This window comes from Erythranthe guttata, chromosome 2, assembly GCF_056151865.1.
Source record: "Erythranthe guttata isolate IM_541 chromosome 2, IM_541, whole genome shotgun sequence".
Taxonomy (NCBI): domain Eukaryota; kingdom Viridiplantae; phylum Streptophyta; class Magnoliopsida; order Lamiales; family Phrymaceae; genus Erythranthe; species Erythranthe guttata.
The window spans coordinates 3,221,771-3,240,188 of NC_142534.1; the positions used below are offsets into that span (position 1 = coordinate 3,221,771).

The 18,418-nt window shown below is 35.3% G+C and overlaps 3 protein-coding genes across 3 annotated transcripts; 1 reads left to right on the top strand and 2 right to left on the bottom strand.

Annotated features, from left to right (window-relative positions):
* The first annotated feature begins 6,256 nt into the window (after positions 1-6,256).
* On the top strand, positions 6,257-12,105 carry LOC105949651 (phosphatidylserine decarboxylase proenzyme 2). The gene is made up of 21 exons (XM_088824873.1): positions 6,257-6,830; positions 6,950-7,029; positions 7,922-7,946; positions 8,403-8,462; positions 8,571-8,639; positions 8,761-8,853; positions 9,000-9,050; positions 9,136-9,219; positions 9,420-9,511; positions 9,586-9,744; positions 9,836-9,920; positions 10,062-10,173; positions 10,277-10,377; positions 10,472-10,519; positions 10,630-10,776; positions 10,850-10,945; positions 11,057-11,131; positions 11,244-11,336; positions 11,423-11,509; positions 11,598-11,648; positions 11,743-12,105. Exons 1-21 carry the CDS (start codon positions 6,618-6,620, stop codon positions 11,845-11,847), a joined length of 1,926 nt encoding a protein of 641 aa, XP_088680999.1. The 5' UTR covers positions 6,257-6,617; the 3' UTR covers positions 11,848-12,105.
* Positions 12,079-14,541, bottom strand: LOC105949650 (ENTH/ANTH/VHS superfamily protein). The gene is made up of 2 exons (XM_012972966.2): positions 13,525-14,541; positions 12,079-13,412 (listed from the first exon to the last, which is right to left on the bottom strand). The coding sequence occupies exons 1-2, from the start codon at positions 14,210-14,212 to the stop codon at positions 12,283-12,285; spliced, it is 1,818 nt and encodes a 605-aa protein (XP_012828420.2). The 5' UTR covers positions 14,213-14,541; the 3' UTR covers positions 12,079-12,282.
* Positions 14,542-16,253: 1,712 nt separating this feature from the next.
* Positions 16,254-18,321, bottom strand: LOC105949528 (peroxidase superfamily protein). Its single transcript, XM_012972828.2, has 4 exons — positions 17,933-18,321; positions 17,638-17,823; positions 17,409-17,571; positions 16,254-16,690 (listed from the first exon to the last, which is right to left on the bottom strand). The coding sequence occupies exons 1-4, from the start codon at positions 18,167-18,169 to the stop codon at positions 16,269-16,271; spliced, it is 1,008 nt and encodes a 335-aa protein (XP_012828282.2). The 5' UTR covers positions 18,170-18,321; the 3' UTR covers positions 16,254-16,268.
* Between the last annotated feature and the right edge of the window lie 97 nt (positions 18,322-18,418).

The following is an 18,418-nucleotide window of genomic DNA, read 5'->3' on the forward strand; positions in this document are numbered from 1 at the left end:
CGCAAGAATCTTATTCATGGCTGTTTCTTGATTAATAGCACAACCACAAGTGACATGGAAATGTATATATATATGCAGCAAATTTTCACAGGACGACACGTGGAATCAATATTCCATGCAATATAAGATGAATCTAATTAAAATGGAGCAAAAATATATTAAGTGATGAATGATACTGTGACCCAATTGTTGCTTCAAAATTCTGTACACTCGATCATGATTTTATTTTTTATTTTTTATTTTTTAATATAGTGGCTTGGCTATGGGGGATCTCACGTGCAGAGATTAGTGGGACCCAACTGACGTGGTGGGGTTATTTTGTTGGTTTTGCTGACTAGGCATTTTTTTCCTCCTTAAATAATAATAAATAAATAAATAAATAACATTTTTTGTGAAATGATAGGTATACTGTGTTGTGCCACAAACCTAAGGAAACATTTTTTTATTCATTCTGGTGGTGACTGCTTACGTGAGCATTGAGTCATTTGTGACGCAATAATAAAAAATAATGACAAAAATGTCCTCATTTTACTGATTTGAATTATTTTGGTATTTATTCAAAATATTTTCTACATTTGATAAACCCATATGCTAAAAGCACAGATCACCACATAATAATAATAATAATAATAATAATAATAATAATAATAATAATAATAATTATTATTATTATTATTTATTATTATTATTATTATTATTATTATTATTATTATTATTATTATTATTATTATTATTATTATTATTATTATTATTATTATTATTATTATTATTATTATTATTATTATTATTATTATTATTATTATGTGAAGCTCAATTAAGCTATCGGGTCAAAAGTACGTACAAGTAATTTTAGTTTATTTTTATTAAATCTCCAACGCGATAATTAAATAAAGAAAGAGTAATAAATAAGTATTCGACATATATTTTATTTTAAAATATAAATAAAATTAAGCAAAAGAGTGAGTATAGATACAATAGAAGATTACAAATAAAACAATATGGATAAGCCACAGTAATTAAGCCTTATCCAATTAATCAATTAATTAATTAATTAATTAATTAAGCACATGCATGTTTCTATTGAGCATATGATACATACACAATGGATTTAGGGTTGGTCTGCTTAATAATACTCTCTCCATTTCAAAATAATCGACTGCATGTTGTATTGTTGTGCATGTATTAAAAAAATTAATAAATATATGTGAATTTTAGAGAAAAATATATAATGTGACTAAAATACCCATTTAATAATCACATTTTCATTAATTCCCTCTCAATTAATGAATAGTAATAAGTGCATAAATGAGAAAACGGTAATTAATGCATCGTTGAAATTCTATAGTGACAAATAATATCCAACAAGTAAAACTCGTCAAAATGACAGTTATAGAACAGGAGGAGTGCGTCCTAGGATAGTTTATCTTAAAATTAATAATACGGAAAATGAATTTAGCGATTCGATATAAAACGGGTAACAAAATACGATAAACTCTCAACTATTTGTGACATTAATAAATGTTGCCAACATATTACTACATTCCTCAAATGCAACAAAATTCTTTTATTTAATATTTTCTTTTTGAGCAAACAATAAATTCTTTATATTGGTGAAACTATGTTGCCAACATATTACTACATTTAGTTGGGAGCATGTTTTCCATCAACCTTACTTAATTTTAAATCTTTTTTTCACTTAATTATTTTCCTTTTATTATATATATATACAAAATAATTAAATATAAAATAAAAAATGAAAATCATAGAAGAATGTGCCATTTTTGTCTGTTGTAACATTCCTTAATTCTACAGCTTACCCAGCAAAGATTAAATCATACCCACCTGACATAACTTTATGGCTAAGTATATAGTTGTGCATATGATATGATGTCCTAATTTCAGATTAATTATTGTCATATGACAGACATGCTTTCTGCAATTCCTAGGTTCAAATTATTATAAATACTTCCTATATATGTATAATTTATATACTACTCCAATAATACCTACGACCAGCTTTCGAGACAAAGTCAAATTACGAAACAATTCTCTTATGTTTGGGTAATTACAACTACTACCCCTTAATTATGCATTTTCGTACTAAAAAAATCCTTTTTTTAACAGATAAATTTGATACCGTGAGGATGAATGTGTAAGACAATATATAATTGAGGGGTAGTTGTATAATTAACTAAATATGAGGGGTGGTTTTTGTAATTTGACCTTACCGTAGAGGGTTGGCTGTAATTTTCCCTATTTTTAATTGGGTTGCACAATTACCAAAATCTTAAGTAAGAAGTGATGGTAGAATAATATAAATATGCACCAGCATGCCTAGTTTGTTTTTACTTTTTGTCTTGTACTTAGGCAACAACTATTTCAATGAAGTGATTTTCTTTTTAATTTGTTTTTTTAAATTTTAATTGATGTATTTGTGTATATACTACGAAATATTGAAGCGAATTCTGAATTTTAATGCCCCATTTTAATTCACAATTATATGTATATAAAATATAAATATGTTAGAATTAAATGAAGTAATTGAATAAATTGTGAAGCTTCATTTCATGATAGTAGACTAATTAAATTAAAAAGAAAACAATAAACACTATGCACAATAAGATGTCGTCATGCTTACCCATTCAACTCCAAAAGAATAAGAATTAAAATAAAAAAAATGAGATATATATTTTCCATTTTTAATAAAAATAATTCATTGCTTAATTAGCTCGTAAGCACTGAACATGGTAATCATCTCACCCATATATACACATTTGCATATATACAAACAAAGCACATGCATATATGTGTGTGTATGTGTGTGAGAGAGAAAGTCCTATGTAGTACTATAAGTACACACTTAATTGTGTGCAAAGGCAAGTCCCATGTATATATTTGATTTATTTATTTATTTTAATTTTTTTGGGGTGCATATATATATAAATATATATAACTTTGGTTGGAAAAAAAACGAAATAAAAATAAAAATGAAAGTAATTATTATTACACAAATGGGCCAAACTCAACTTGTTCATAAAGTTATTTAGTTTCATTGATAGAGACACCCCCAAGGATTGACTTGAACACAAGCTAAATAAAACTTTCTACTTGCCCATCTAGGGATATATATATATATATATATATATATATATATATATATATATATATATATATGATGATGATTCTTCATGTAAATAAATAAATAAATAATTATATAAATAAATAAAATTATTGGTGACATAGAAAAAACTAGTGAGAATGAAATAATTGTTTGGCCCAATACATATGTAGCTTTTGAGTAAAGCTAATTATTCTAACCCATGTTTTTTCCACATCAAAAAAGGTCAAACAAAAAGCCCAAACTTAGTCAACACCACTTGTTCGATTAAACTTTTTATAAAAAAATTAAAAAAAGAAAAGTAGAGGAGAATATAATGTGAAGATGTTATTATGAGAGGGAAACTTGTGCAAAGTGGAGATACCACTAGTAATTACTTGGGTCCCTTTCTATAAACACAAGTTGCTCTATGCAGTTAAAGATCCATAAAAACAAAATTAAATGAGTACATGTCTCATAATTATTTATATTAAAGTTATCATTATTACGAGAAATTTAATTTTCATATATACAAGTTTGTTCAATACTCCGTATTTATTCTGCTTTATTTATATACTTATATAGTTAGCGACGGCGTTGATGGGTGAAATGTATATAGTTTTCATGGTCACTAATTAGTGGAGTAATTTTGACCGTTTGTGAAATGTCATTTTGAGGGGACGCGACTGTAATTATAGTTTAACAAGAAGTCTAATCAGCAAACCTAATTATGATTATGTGTACACATGTGGGAGAAGAATTAACAGAGACGTGCAATATCAAATCGCTAGCACATTTTTTTGGCTTGTCAGAAGTATTAATGAACCACAACAACAATATATTTTGAACCTACGTCCTTTACATCATTTTTCAATAAGCCACAAGAACCATATATTTTTTAAACCTATATATGATACATTAGTAAGTATATTCCAAAATAAGATTCGTGGAACTAAAGACGGTCCGAAGGAGAAACATGACATAACTCAAATTTAGGAAGAGTTATATGTCACGGGCTTGAAACTCGATTAAGTAGCGTCCGACACTTAGGCACGAATTAACCCCATCAGACTTATTCAATCTTCGTCCCTCACGAATAAACTAAGTTAGACTCCCTCGAAAGTGCACAAGAATGTGTGCAAGCGTTTAAGAAAGAATGCTAAAGAATACTTTATTAAATGGATTATTGGATATTACAAATGAACGAGACTACTCTTATTTATAAAACTCAACCTCCTCAATTGATTGTGGTGATCATCTTAATCTAATGAATATGATCAACTCCTACGAATATCCTACAAAAAATATATGCAAATGAAAGATCTTCTAGAATTCTCTAAGGATCTCTACATTTTTGCCTAATTGAGTCATCTTCCATTGGGCTTGTTTGATGCATCAACTTAATCCCCTTGACTTCACGAAAAAGTAGGCGGTCCGTGACATATAGTACTACAAATCCGCAATTTTATATATTCACACAAATAAATAACATGTCATGCTAATCACGTTAAAAAATATCGACCATCAAGTAGTTATTTCAAACATCTTTCAGAGTTTTGAAACAAAAGATTATGCTCATACTCTTTCAACTGAAGAACATAATAGTCTAAGTTGTTCCATTTGAATAAGTGGCATTGCCTTCTTACTTGAAGTTGCTATTATATATACTTTCTGAATGCAGCATAACTTATTGCTAGTAAGTGGTATTGTGTACGTTTTCTATACATGGAAGCAACAAGCCAAGTGAATATATATAGAAAATCGTACAATATCAATTATACATACGCATCGACACATTTTCTAAATTCGCAATGAATAGTTGCAACTGAATTTTCATATATTGCACATCAAACACGCTTCCGTGTTCTACGTTTACATCATAAACTTATAACGAATCAAACACTCGAGTAGGAAGACACAAGATTTCGCCATACAAATAGAAATAGTTGCCTACGTATCAAGAAGAAGTGTTGTGGAGATTCTTGAAACTTATAAAACATACCAAGAACAAAGAATAGCCAAAGCATGTAATATACACTTTAAAAAAACGTGTTTAATTCGTTTGACTGAGGATTTCTATCGAACAGTTGGCGAGCGTGTGAACGATCGTAATAATTCAATAACGATAACACCATTATAGCGAGTGAGCCGCTTTCTGCTGAAAATTTGTTGCATTTTGTAAAATGGTAAACTGATAAGGATATATTTCCAAAATAAAATAAAAATTCTTTTAACTAATTTTTGCAAGAAAAACTAATCTAGGAATTTGATTGCAACCTTTTATAAGTGTCATAGTACATATAAGATATGGTTTTTTCTTTCTTCTTTCTTTGAGAGAATATATGATACGGGCTTTGGTCCTTATATTATTGAGATTTGAGAGTTTGACGTTTCAACGAATAGATTTCATCAACAATGGTTGGCCAAATATTTAAATAAAATTAAGGTAAATTACGAGCACCCCTTGAAGTAATGTCAAATTACGAAAAAATTCCTTACGTTTGGTAATTACAACTATCCTCTCAAGTATAAATCTTCTTACAGGTACACTCTTACGGTGTCAATTTCATGGAATCTTCTAGATTATGTGGAATATTCTCCAGTTTGTACCCGTTTTACCACGTACGAGCTCCACATTTTGAAATAAAATAATCATAAAATGTGTCTGTTGGCTTGTAAATATCAGATTGTGGTGCAATAGAAACTGCAATTTCGCACAAAACATGTACAAAATGGAGAACATTCCGCGGAATATAAGAGTGGAGATGTAAGAAAATTCATCGTTGAGAAGTGGTTGTAATTATCCAAACACGAGGTTTTTTTCGTAATTTGATCGTATCTCATAGGTAACTAACTGTAATTTATCATAAAAATGAACTACAATACCAAATATAGATTTATTTTTGTCATTTGGACAATACTTTATTTGGATAAATGAGAATAACTTCTTAAAACACACCTAAACCCTCTAAAAAATCTCCTTTTTTTTCTCTCTCTCTCTCTGTCTTTTTTTTTGTTTAATTTATACTGTAACAATTAGAATTTTGTTATTGTAATTAAAAGAAATGCAATTAGCAAGTGAAAAATAATATTCATAAAAATTCAATTTTGCCATTTTTCAAATATATTAAATTGGTGTTCTTTTTTCTTTTTTTTTTTGTTTTTACAGAAATAGTAAAAATAAACCACTCTGAATTTCTGATTTATACTTCCTAAAAAACATTAAAAAAATAAAAATCTGGGATATATCCTGTTTCAGACCGGGGCCCCCCAATAAACCAACCAATCAAACACCAGTCCACACTATTCCGGCCATTGATTTGAATCACTGTCAAGTGGGAATACTTTTTCCCGGTCACCGCCCACCCCCACCCCCTACCCCCTACCCCCTACCCCCCACTGGGTTTCCAAGAAAGACTTGACTTTCTTGATTTCCCTTATTACACAACCCGAAACACGGTCGCCATCTTTGTTTTACTTTTTGGTTTTCCGGTAACGTTGTTGGAAGAAAGAAGAAGAAATGGGTCATGGAAAATCCAAACCCGAAAGCCCGGATGAGTCAACGGACTCCTCCGGTTCTACGAATTCACGAGTTCGGAAACTCCGGCAGCGCCTCCACCTCCACCGCCCTCACTTCCGCCGCCACCGCCGCGGCTCTAGCTCCGACCCTCGCCTTGACAAACTACTCAAGGAGGAAGATTTCGCCGGCATCGCCCTCCTCCGCCTCGTCTGCGTATACCATCTTCCACATATATATATATATATATATATATATATATTATTCTGTTTTTTGTCTTAAAAATATTTCAAGAAAATGATTAAATTAGAGTGGGTTTTGTTTGGTTGTTACAGGCGGAGATGAAATTCAAGGATAAATGGCTTGCCTGTGTTACTCTTGGTGAACAGACCTTCCGCACCGCCATCTCCGATCAGTTGAGTCCTTTTTTGTTTCTTCACACACCAAAAAAAAAATAAAAAAAATATTTTTTTGTTTTGATAATCACATTGTATTCAGAAGTACATTGATCAAAGCATAGTGACGTAACAACATAGTGTCAAGCAAACAGTTCATTGAATAAAAGTACGAGCGGAACGAAGGGTCGGTCAAATGGTTTTATCTCATATCGTATGGAATAAACTTGTTTAGGAACGAATGTGAAATGAATTACGAACTTGTCGTTTGAGTACACTGTATTGTGTTGGAAATGAGATGAAATTATTAAACTTGTTTAGGAACGACTATGAAATGTTTATTGTTCGTGAAGGGTCTTCCACCTAAACAAAGGGTGGTGTGTTCTACATAAAGAACTTGTCTCAATCATCCCGATTAGCTGTAAAATCGATTTGTATTGTTTTCGGATGGTGTGTTCTATTTGAAAAGAATAGTTCGTGTGTATATACGAGGCACTTTCTTTATGGAATCAATAAGTTGTTTGGAAATAGTTCTGTTGAAAACGAATTTATTTGGTAAAGAATATTATGTATCGGAGATTACATCATTAGTTTCTTGCAATTATTCTTGCTCGATTTTGTTGTCCCTAAAATTAATTCGTTATTCAGTAATTGTTTGATTCTCGTACCACACTTCTCATTAAAAGTAGTCTTTGTTCAGTTGATTTGTCAAATAACCGAAACCCGAAAACCGGAAAACCCGAAACCCGAAAACCCAAAAACTCGAAAACCCGAAATATGTCTTCCATGACACAACACTATTATGAAATGTTATTAAAGGTGATTGCTACTTTATCTTGTTTCACTATAACTCAATATTATCTCCCTATACAGTCGTTTTTTTACTGTCGTTTTTTTTCTTCTTTGGTGCAGAACCAACCAACCTGCCTGGAATTCTGTGAGTATTGCTGAACAATTATTTTATTCGATGCATTAAAGTACATGTTACTTAGTGCTTATTTTCAATTACGTCATTGAGGCATGGAATACGTTATTGTGATCGGTCAACAACCGAATGCTCTTGTTTTTGAGTTGTATGGGTAAATAATTGTGGCAATCTAGAGAGTATAATATCTGTTTTCAATTTGGTTCCTTGCATTCTCGTTAGGCCTCGTTTGGTTGAGGAGATTAGCCATGATTAACGAAATGATCGGACTTTGTTTGATGTTTGGTATCACCTAATAACTTCCCGGGTCATTTCTTTGTGCCTCTGAATAGTGTATTTTAGTTATATCATGTACAAAAGCATCATGAAAACCAGGTTTCCCGTCAACTAAGAAGATTTTTGGTATATTCGATAGCTTTTTCCATATAACATTTGTTGTATGGTGAACAACTGTTTCATACTCTACAGGAGAAAAAGCTTCTTTTGGAAAAAAACGGGGCTCATGTTGCAAGAATATCTGTATATGAGGTCTATATTTTACATTCTCTCTCTCTCTCTCTCTCTCTCTCTCTCTCTCTCTCTCTCTCTCAATATGTTAATAAGCCGACTAATACTATCAAATTGTTTTGGATGCAGACGAACAGAATGTCGAAAAACAATATTATTGGTCTTTGCGAGGTTGATCTGTATGACTTTCTTACTCAGGTAAGTTGTCGTGCACTTTCTTACAAGGTTTTCTTTGCGTAATATTTTAATTGGTGGATACGTTAGTGAAATGGAGGATTTGCTTTCGACATATATAATTTGCTGTCGACTTATTGTGTAGGATTCCGAGTCTGATGTGGATGTATACGACCTAGTAGATCCTACGTCTTCCAGCGTAATCGTCGGCACTATAAGTTTGTCGTGTTCCATTGAGGTGCAACTACATTTAATGCCTTCATTTTGGAATACACACACACACACACACACACACACACACACACACACACACACACACACACACACTCACACACACACACACACCGTTTTTATGTCTTTAACTCATTATAACAACATTTGCAGGACCCAATGGAAACAGAAAAGAGTTTTGCGCGACGTATATTGTCTTTAGTGGTATGTAATAACGCTTTGCGCGCCGTATGTATATATTTTTGGTTAATAATGCAGTTGTATGTGTCGTATTTTTCTTTTTGTACAGGATTATGACGAAGATGGAAACCTTTCATATGATGAATTCTCCGACCTAATCAACGCATTCGGCAATCAACTGGCTGCTAACAAGGTTTGCATCTGAACATCTGAAAGTTTAGTATGTTTCATTTACTATTGTATATTAGTATGAACACTCTCTCTCTCTCTCTCTCTCTCTCTCTCTCTCTCTCTCTCTCTCTCTCTCTCTCTCTCTCTCTCTCTCTCTCTCTCTCTCTCTCTCTCTCTCTCTCTCTCTGTCTCTCTCTTCGGTCATTTTTAATTAATTCTCAGAAAGAGGAGCTTTTCAAAGCTGCTGACGTGAACGGGGATGGAAACGTAAGCATGGATGAGTTGGCTATGCTTCTAGCTGTTCAACAAGAAAAGTAAGTATCCCCTCAAAATATCGCTTATTTCTTTTTAAGTCTTCTTTTATAACACAACACATATTTGAGTGCAGGGGGGGCCCACTTCTTAACTGCTGTCCCGTGTGCGGTGAAGTTCTCAAAGTCTCCGAAAGGTTGAATTCTATGGTTCACTTGACTCTCTGTTTCGACGAAGGGACTGGAAGTCAGGTTATGACAGGTGGTTTCTTGACCGACAAGCAAGCTTCAACCGGGTCAGCACTCGTAAAAACTCAAAAATAAATTAAAATAATATTCCCGAGTTCTTCATTTGACTCGTGAAAATTTAATACCTTGTTTTTGAAGGTGGATGTTTAAAGTAAGTGAATGGGCTCATTTTTCGTCGTATGAAGTTGGTTTAAGGTCTGGATCGAGCGCTTCACATATTCTGGTATTTCTTTTTTTTTTCGATGTATTTTTTATAACATTTTGATCTTATTCCATTCATTGCTATTCGTCGAGTGACATAACCTTGTTAACTGGACGAAAGTACAGATTTTTCCGACAATGACTGAATTTTTCTTGATTTCAGGTTTTTGATCGACGAAGAAGGACATTAGTCGAGGAAATAATCGATGGCAAGATTGTTTTATCGATGAGAGCAATTTATCAAAATAAAGTCGGACTTGGCCTCATGGACATAGGTTCGCGTTTAATTCTCGATTCATCGTGTCACGTCACCTTAATAAATTTGAATTTTCACCATGCATATATATACTTATTATTCGAGTTCGTATACGGATGCAGGTGTAAAAGAACTCCTGCAAAGCATCTCAGAAAAGCAAGGAAGGAAAATGGACACAGCTGAATCGGCTAAGAATATACCAAAGTTTATCGAGTCGTTTAAGGCATGATGATATTAACCTTTGACCACGAACTACGCTCGTTTATTCTTTTTACGATCGTTCTCTGTCCTGACACTATTTCTTGATTGTGTTGCAGGATCAATTAAATATGTCTGAAGTCAAATACCCTCTGGAGAATTTTAAGGTGTGTATCAATTCGAGACTATATATTATATCGTATTCAGTCTCGTTTACGTACAGTTAATTATGTTATTACTTTATTCAACTTATGTATTATTTTTTTCTCGGTTGCAGACGTTTAATGAATTCTTTATACGAGAGTTAAAGCCAGGTGCTAGGCCAATCGCCAGCCCTGAGTGTGATGACGTGGCAGTATGTGGGGCCGATAGCCGTTTGACTGCATTTGAATCTGCTTCAGATTCTATTAGATTTTGGATTAAGGTAATAAATATTGTTTATTTCATTTTCGTCGAATATGTTTTTTTTTATTACAGAATCTCGTTTATCGCACCAGGGCCGGAAATTTTCTATAAAAGGTCTTTTGGGGACTGAAGTTTGCTCGGATGCCTTCGTTAATGGAAGTCTAGTGATATTTCGGTTGGCTCCCCAGGTACTATTTTTTATTAGTTTTTCGTTATTTTATTTTTTTATTTATTTTTGCTGGAGCACAATTAATTTTCTCGACGTAGCATCTCACTTTAAACTGAACTTTCTATTGCAGGACTATCATCGATTCCACGTTCCCGTTTCTGGAATTATTGAGAAATTTGTGGAAATACCTGGATATTTATACACGGTATTTTTTATTTTTTTATTATTCTTGCACATTTGTTTTTTTTTTTTCGAATATCTCGTTTATCTTTCGATGTATCCTCATTTATTTATTTATGTTCGTTTCGGTTTTCAAGGTTAACCCAATTGCAGTGAACAGCAAGTACTGTAACGTGTTCACTGAAAACAAACGTGTCGTATCTGTAATTTCGACCGAGGAATTCGGAAAGGTTTGTCGTTGCTAATATTTTATTTTACTAGTTTATGATTTAAATATAAATTAGTGTAAGTGAAAAGAGTATATTCTCGAGTGCAGGTTGCTTTTGTTGCTATCGGAGCAACAATGGTTGGTAGTATCACTTTCACTAAAAAGGAAGGCGACTATGTCAAGAAAGGAGACGAGGTTCATAATAATAAATCGGTTATGCATCGTTTAATTTCACTATTGAATTGGATAAAATTTAATATTCTCTCGTTAATTTCTCGTGCAGTTTGGATATTTCTCGTTCGGCGGAAGCACGGTTATTTGTGTTTTCGAGAAGGTTCGTTGTGTCCAAAACTTTATCTAAATATACCAAATAAACTCCCAAAACATATTCTAAAGTTTTCGATCAAACTATATGGGAATTATTGCAGGACACAATAAAGATAGACGACGACCTATTGGAAAACAGTTCAAGAGCACTCGAGACATTGGTTTCGATGGGAATGAAATTGGGAGTCTCGACTAAGCAACGCTAGAGTTGCCGAAAAGGTGGAAATCGTGTGTGGTGCATGTGCATGAAACTAACCATTAAACAAAAAGACCGACTAGAGTGCATGTACATTGTTTTCGTTTCTATTGTTCTCCGACTTTCGAAATTGGCCTTTTCGTTGTCTTGTTGGCTTTCTATTTGAATGTACATTAATCTTTGCAATTATTGTCGACTAATACTTAAATCAAAACAATGATCGAGATACGGAAACACACTCGAAAATCTCTATGCTTCTAAAAATAAACGTAACACGAGTATATTAACATTGTCACTTCTTTTTTTTCACCTCAACTTGCACACAGAAATATCTCTCTCTCTCTGGCTTTTTTCGACGTACGACTACAACAAAAACCGCTATCTTAGAAACACCGATCTATTCGTCTGTATACGCTTCTATAAACAAAAATACATATATGTAAGTTTAGTATGTTCTGGTGTAACCTCCATTAATGCCTTGATATGGATTCTGTTGTACTTTGGATAAACCTACTTGCCCCTGCATCCCATCTCTTGCGTATTGCTGCCACATCATCTGCTCCTCGACGAGCAACCTCTGCTTCTTCTCCATCTCCGACATCTGCACGTACGCCGGCGGAGCCACTGCGAGTGAGGCGGCGAAAGGGTCGGAATTCGTGTGGGCCCCGCCGTCGGCCGTCGGTGGGGCCGGCAGTGCCAGCATGGAGGGCCTACCGGCTGAACCTAGGGCGACACTGCTGGCGCTCCCGGTGGCCACGAGGCCCGAGGAAGCCACCGCATGAGCTGTCGCCCCTTGTTGGTACATTCCGTCTAGAATCAATGTGTTGAAACCGCCCGGAAGAGATGGGTTTTGGTTCGACAAGTGGCTGGCGGATTGAACCAACGCCATCTCCCAATCTCCCGACGACTCTTTGAAGGCCTCCCAGGGCGTGGTTGTACTCCCCGGAGCGGTGGTTGTACTTTGTAGACCGCCGTCGAATAAGGCTAAAGCCAATTTGTCTCCTTGTTCTTGTGTGCTTGGTGCGTCGGCACTCAAGTTCAACAAATCTCCTTCTTCGGAAGTTTTCTTGATCTTCTCTTCTTTCGTCTCCTCTACTTCGTTAGTTTCTTCTACGAATCCTTCTGGCGGTGGCAATGCCTTGATGGCATTCATATCCTGCTCGGGTTCGGATTCTGGTTCGGGTTCGGGTTCTGCGGGCCCCGCTTCTTCTTCGACGGGTTTCGGCTGTGGCTCTGCACTTACGGCTCGTTTGGTGTTCACCATAGCAGACTTCTCGTGAATGTAGTCCTCCATCATATCGAGCTTCTTCTGCGTGATTTTCTCGACGTCGGGGTACTCGGAGGCACGCGCGATTCCGAAACTCTTGCACCAGACGTAGAAGGTGTCGAGCTCGTCGTACTGCTTCGAGACTCGGCAGAAAATCTCGTGGACTTTCACCATGTCGGCTACCTCGAGCTGCATGAACCGGTCAATCAAGACACCCATAATCTCCGTTATATCGTAGCATAGCTGAAAACTTTCTTTCACGATAGGGTAGAGAGCCACACTAACAACCCTGTTCTCCTTTGCTGCACCTGAATTTCGGAAAATCAAATTAACATATCGAAAGAGGCCGATCGATCATGAACCAAAAATTAATTCGTGAGGTGAATCATTTAATATTTATATTTCCAACAGTATATATACCTGTTGGCCTGCAAGCTAAAAACCTTTCAAGAAGCTGCATGAGATGATGAATCCTCGAGAAAACTCGGTCGATCTTCATTTCACGAATGGGGGTGGCCCGCACAACCACGGCATTGGAGGTGGGGGCGGTGGTCGTGGCTCCACCGCCGCCGCCGCCACCCCTGCCCTCCTCTTCCTCCGCCTGGGACCCATAGCCGCTCCGCTTCCCCCTCCGGCCCTGCATCCTGAACTCGAGTTGCTCGTCGAGGTACAAGCTGTAGGTCCGGACGAAGGCGGAGTAGTCCCAGGCGTTGGACCGGCCGGACGTGTCGCGAAAGTCGGACATGTTGAGGAGGCGGGTCCCACGCCTGGTGGCGAAGAAGATCTCCTGCTCGTACGCATGATCCCCCTCCGCGAGGAGGCGCTGGACGAGCATGAGTGCTTTCAGGGCAACCACCCAATTTTTCGTCTTGTTGAGCCGCCGCGCGATGGTGGAGACGCATGCGCTCACGAACGCTCGGGAGTAGGTCGTCAGGTTTAGGATCTCGCGGACGTAGCGCTCGTCCGGAGGGTACTCCTCATGGCGCGTGGCTTTGACGATGGCGACTTCGAGATCGGAGAGGGAGTTGCTACTTCCGACTTTGGCTAGGCCGATGCTCGTCTTGTCCTTCACCGCCCCGATGGCTTTTCTAATCTTGCTCGGAGACATTATTTTTCTATTTTTTTTTCTCCTCAAATTAATCTATATAGAGGAATTGTTTGAATGTTGGGTGAAAAGATATTGAAATGTGGATTTGAAGAGGAAGAGAGTGGGACTTATTTTGCAATGAAAAACTTTTTTTTTTGTGTTTTTTTTTTTTTGTTTTTCTTTGTCCCTTCTTCCTCTATTGTTTTCTCTCTCTCTTTTTGGTGCTCTGCCCTTTAAATTTAAATTTTTGTATTGTTGGATAGTGTTAGAAATAACCAATGATGAACATGAATTTTAGCATGAAGTACGGATGGGCAATGGTAGTCTAAAAAGGGATTCTTGTTTGTGGTGTAGAGTTGCCAAGGAGTGAAGGGTAAATATAATCTGGTGTTTAATGTACCTCGGATTTTATATTACAATATATTTTTTGCATGAAATATAAAATAGTAATTGAACTAGGTCCACATATTTGACCAATCAAAACTATAAACATTAGATTATATGCCTAATTAGGGGTCCAAGTTGGAACGGATTTTCCAATTTCCGCCGGTTCCGATCCGAAAAGTTCCGATTTTGGAATAAAATTTTTCATTCCGACATCCGAAATTCCGATTTCCGAAATTTTCCGATTTTTTTGGATTGGAATTGGAATTATATAAAATAAATTTGGAATTTCCGATTTCCGATCCGATTTAATTCCGAAATTAATTCCGAAAAATTCCGAACTTTTTCCGAAAAATACACCTATAAATAGTATATATTACATAATACTTATTTTCCGAAAAATACACCTATAAGTTTTGTTTTAGGATTTTGACATAATGAATTTTTGTTAGAAGTTTTATTGGATATTATGTTGTGTTTATTTTTATTTATTTTTTTGAACTGAAATTGATTAGTTATTAGTTTTACTTTTATCGACGTGGATGCTCTTATTTTCAAAAAATTATGAACATTTTAGAAAATTTCGGCAAAGTTTTGAAATTTTAAAGCTTATGTGATTTCCGATTTTTTTCCGAAATTCCGAAATTTCCGGGCCTTTTGGAATTGGAATGAATTTTTAGATTATATTCCGAAAATTTTGGAATTGGAATTGGAATTGATTTTGTACTTCCGAATTTTTTTGGAAATTTTCCGAAAAGGCTTATTCCGATCCGATCCATCCGACTTTCACCCCTATGCCTAATGTACATGAACTTGAACACAAGTAGAAAAAGATTATATCCAACCATTTAAACTTAATCTCAGACACATGAACGGGAGTAATCAGTGTAGTCAATACTGCGATATACCGGGATATTTATTGTGATACGATACGATTTCTATAGAAACTATACAACTCGGCATATGGATCAATTGTAATCAAGTAGCAGTAAACATCGCTCGATATCGCAATACAATACAATATCGCGGTACAAAACATATTTATGATATCTGTTTTGGGGTGATTTGTCTACTTTCAGCCTACTTTGGGGGTGATTTGTGCGATTTTCAGCACATTTTTTTTATATAATTTTTGTTCTTTTAATTAAGACAAATCCAAAAAAAATGTTTCAAATAAGTTTTATTGTTACCTCTATCAAAACCAACAAATTTGTTACATCACATAAATCGAAAGTAATTTATATTATCAAGGTAATTAAACCGACAATATTTTGAATGAATGATTTTACTTTAAAATATTAAGTTTGACATGTTAATTATATTTTTATTATATGATATAAATATATTTTGTACTACTTTTAATAGTTAGTCAAATATGTTACCATACCATAAATAATTTTCGACACGGATACAATATTAATACTATATGTAGTTTCTTAGCATTATTCTCTTCTATCACATCATCATGTGAAAGTACACTTACAACAACGCAAGTAATAAAAATAAAAATTAATAATGTGACAGCTGAAACTGTTGTCATTTTCACATTTACAAACAAAACAAACTCACATGAGCAAAACAATAAATTTTATTGTTTATTCAATTTGCAGAAACTGCTAAAATCTCGAGTCTCTCTAATATCTATCTATTCATGCACATACCACAATTTTTTTTTAAAAATTTATTTAATCAACTAAAAAGACGAACAAACGCGCCGGATTGTGCCGAGCTCTCCCGTCAAAACACCGATCCTCCCCATTTTCACCATCGAGGCAGCGAAATCGGCCTCGAAAGACGGGCCGAAAAACGGGCTGAGCAGCCCGAAATAGGAGTCCACAACGCTTCTCGTGGACGGATCTTGGTACAGCCTGGCGTCCGATTGCAGCACGGCGAAGCCCGATCGGATGTTCTGCAGTATTTGGTTGTCGAATGTCTGCTCGCTGCCGTGGTCTATTGGAATCCGAGCGTTGACGTCACCTTTCTCTGGGCACGTGTTTTTTAACTCCGGCATGAAGCTAGGGTTTATGGAGGGGTCGGCGCCCCCAATGCCGGCCGGAAAGTGGTAGAGCCTATCGTTCATGAAGAAGCACGCCGTGGTTCCGATTGTGTGCGCGGCTAAGATTATAAAACAAAAATTACAACACATTAATACAATTGAGACTAATAAAATTTTATTAATTTAGTGAAAGACTAGATTATCCGAAAGCGACGTTATTAATTTATCGAAGTTCAAATGTATATTTATTTGAGTTTGCCAGAAAGAATGTTTATGATAGTGTCAAACATTTAGAAATCGGACGGAAATGACCAAAATTAGTACTTTTGAAAATTAAAATCAGAGTTTTCTTTTTTCGGAAGCGATTTTTTGTTCCAATTATGCTAAAAAAAATAAAGAAGAGTCGGAATTTCGAATCAAAATTGACGAAATTCGAAAAATTATAAATTTTCATTGACCTAAAATATAAAATACATAGCAAGTGTAATTTCCGTAAAAAAAATCGAAATTATTTTCAAAAATTAGAATCGGATCGAAAGTTGAAATCCTGTATATATTCCAATTCCGATAAACAAATAAATCGGAAAAAAGAATAAAAAGTATTGTTTAAATATCGTAAAATTTAATTTAGGGCGAAAATTAGTAGAAATTCGGTTCCAATTTCCACCCGACGAACTCATATCATATGATTCGGATGCCCACCGACTACAAAGGCCACAAACTCTGCATGTATTACCGTACTACCATGCGAATGCTGCCTCTGAGAGAGAGAGAGAGAGAGAGAGAGAGAGAGAGAGAGAGAGAGAGAGATGAATATATAGATACAAGAATACATACAACTAAGAAGCACAAGATCCTTGTCCGTAAGGCCCTTCTCAAAAAACTTGGCTTTGAGTTTGTGAATAGAATCACCGACATCTGGCATATTATCAGCCAACCTTATATTCGACACCATACCATCTCTCCTCCCTGTTTCAACCTCGTACCACGGCCCTTTTGCCTACACATATTTTAATTTCATTAAATCCATATAATTAATTATATAAAAAAAAAATTAATTAAATACCAAGAAAACAGCATCTCTGGCGGCCATAGCAACTATATCAGCACAAGAAACAACCCCGGGGCAAACGCCTTCGAGTTGAGCCTTCGCCTTGTCTATTATATCGAACCCTCGCACCCCTTGGTGTCCAAAAGCTCGTCTCTCGTCTGTTTCTGAACGGTTATCTATCAGAATCGACCCGTCGCATCCCTGAATATAATATACTTACATATATATCATTATATCATATTTGCTCAAAAAAAATATTCAAGTTTTTTTTCTTCATAGTAGTGCATGCAATTAAGTGTGAGAAAATGACCTCAACGAAGCAGTCGTGGAAGTGAAGCCGGAGCAAGATGGGGGCGTTGTTTGGGTCGGAGGCGGCGGCTTCGCTGACAACGCCGCGGATTATAGCCTCGGCGTTGGGGCAGCTGCCGCCATAGAACCCCACTCGGAGCTGGTTGTTGCCGCCGCCGCCGCCTTGTGAGACATCAAATGAACAATAACTTGTAATAATAATCACAAGTGCTACTAATATCCGAAAACTACGTACCATTCTTTGGTGAAATATATATATATGTTTATTACTAATCCTATATATATTTGTAATTTGGTGAAAGGAAATGTAAAACTAAATGATGAGGAAGATGAAGAGAAGATTAATATATATACCTGAAGAAATCAACATGAACTTTTATTAATTAAAATAAATTGTGGTAAAAAAAAAGTTAAATAATATATAGCTGAAAAATAGGGCACATAAGTCAAAAAGATTGGAATAAATTAAAGTATATGTTGTCAGCAG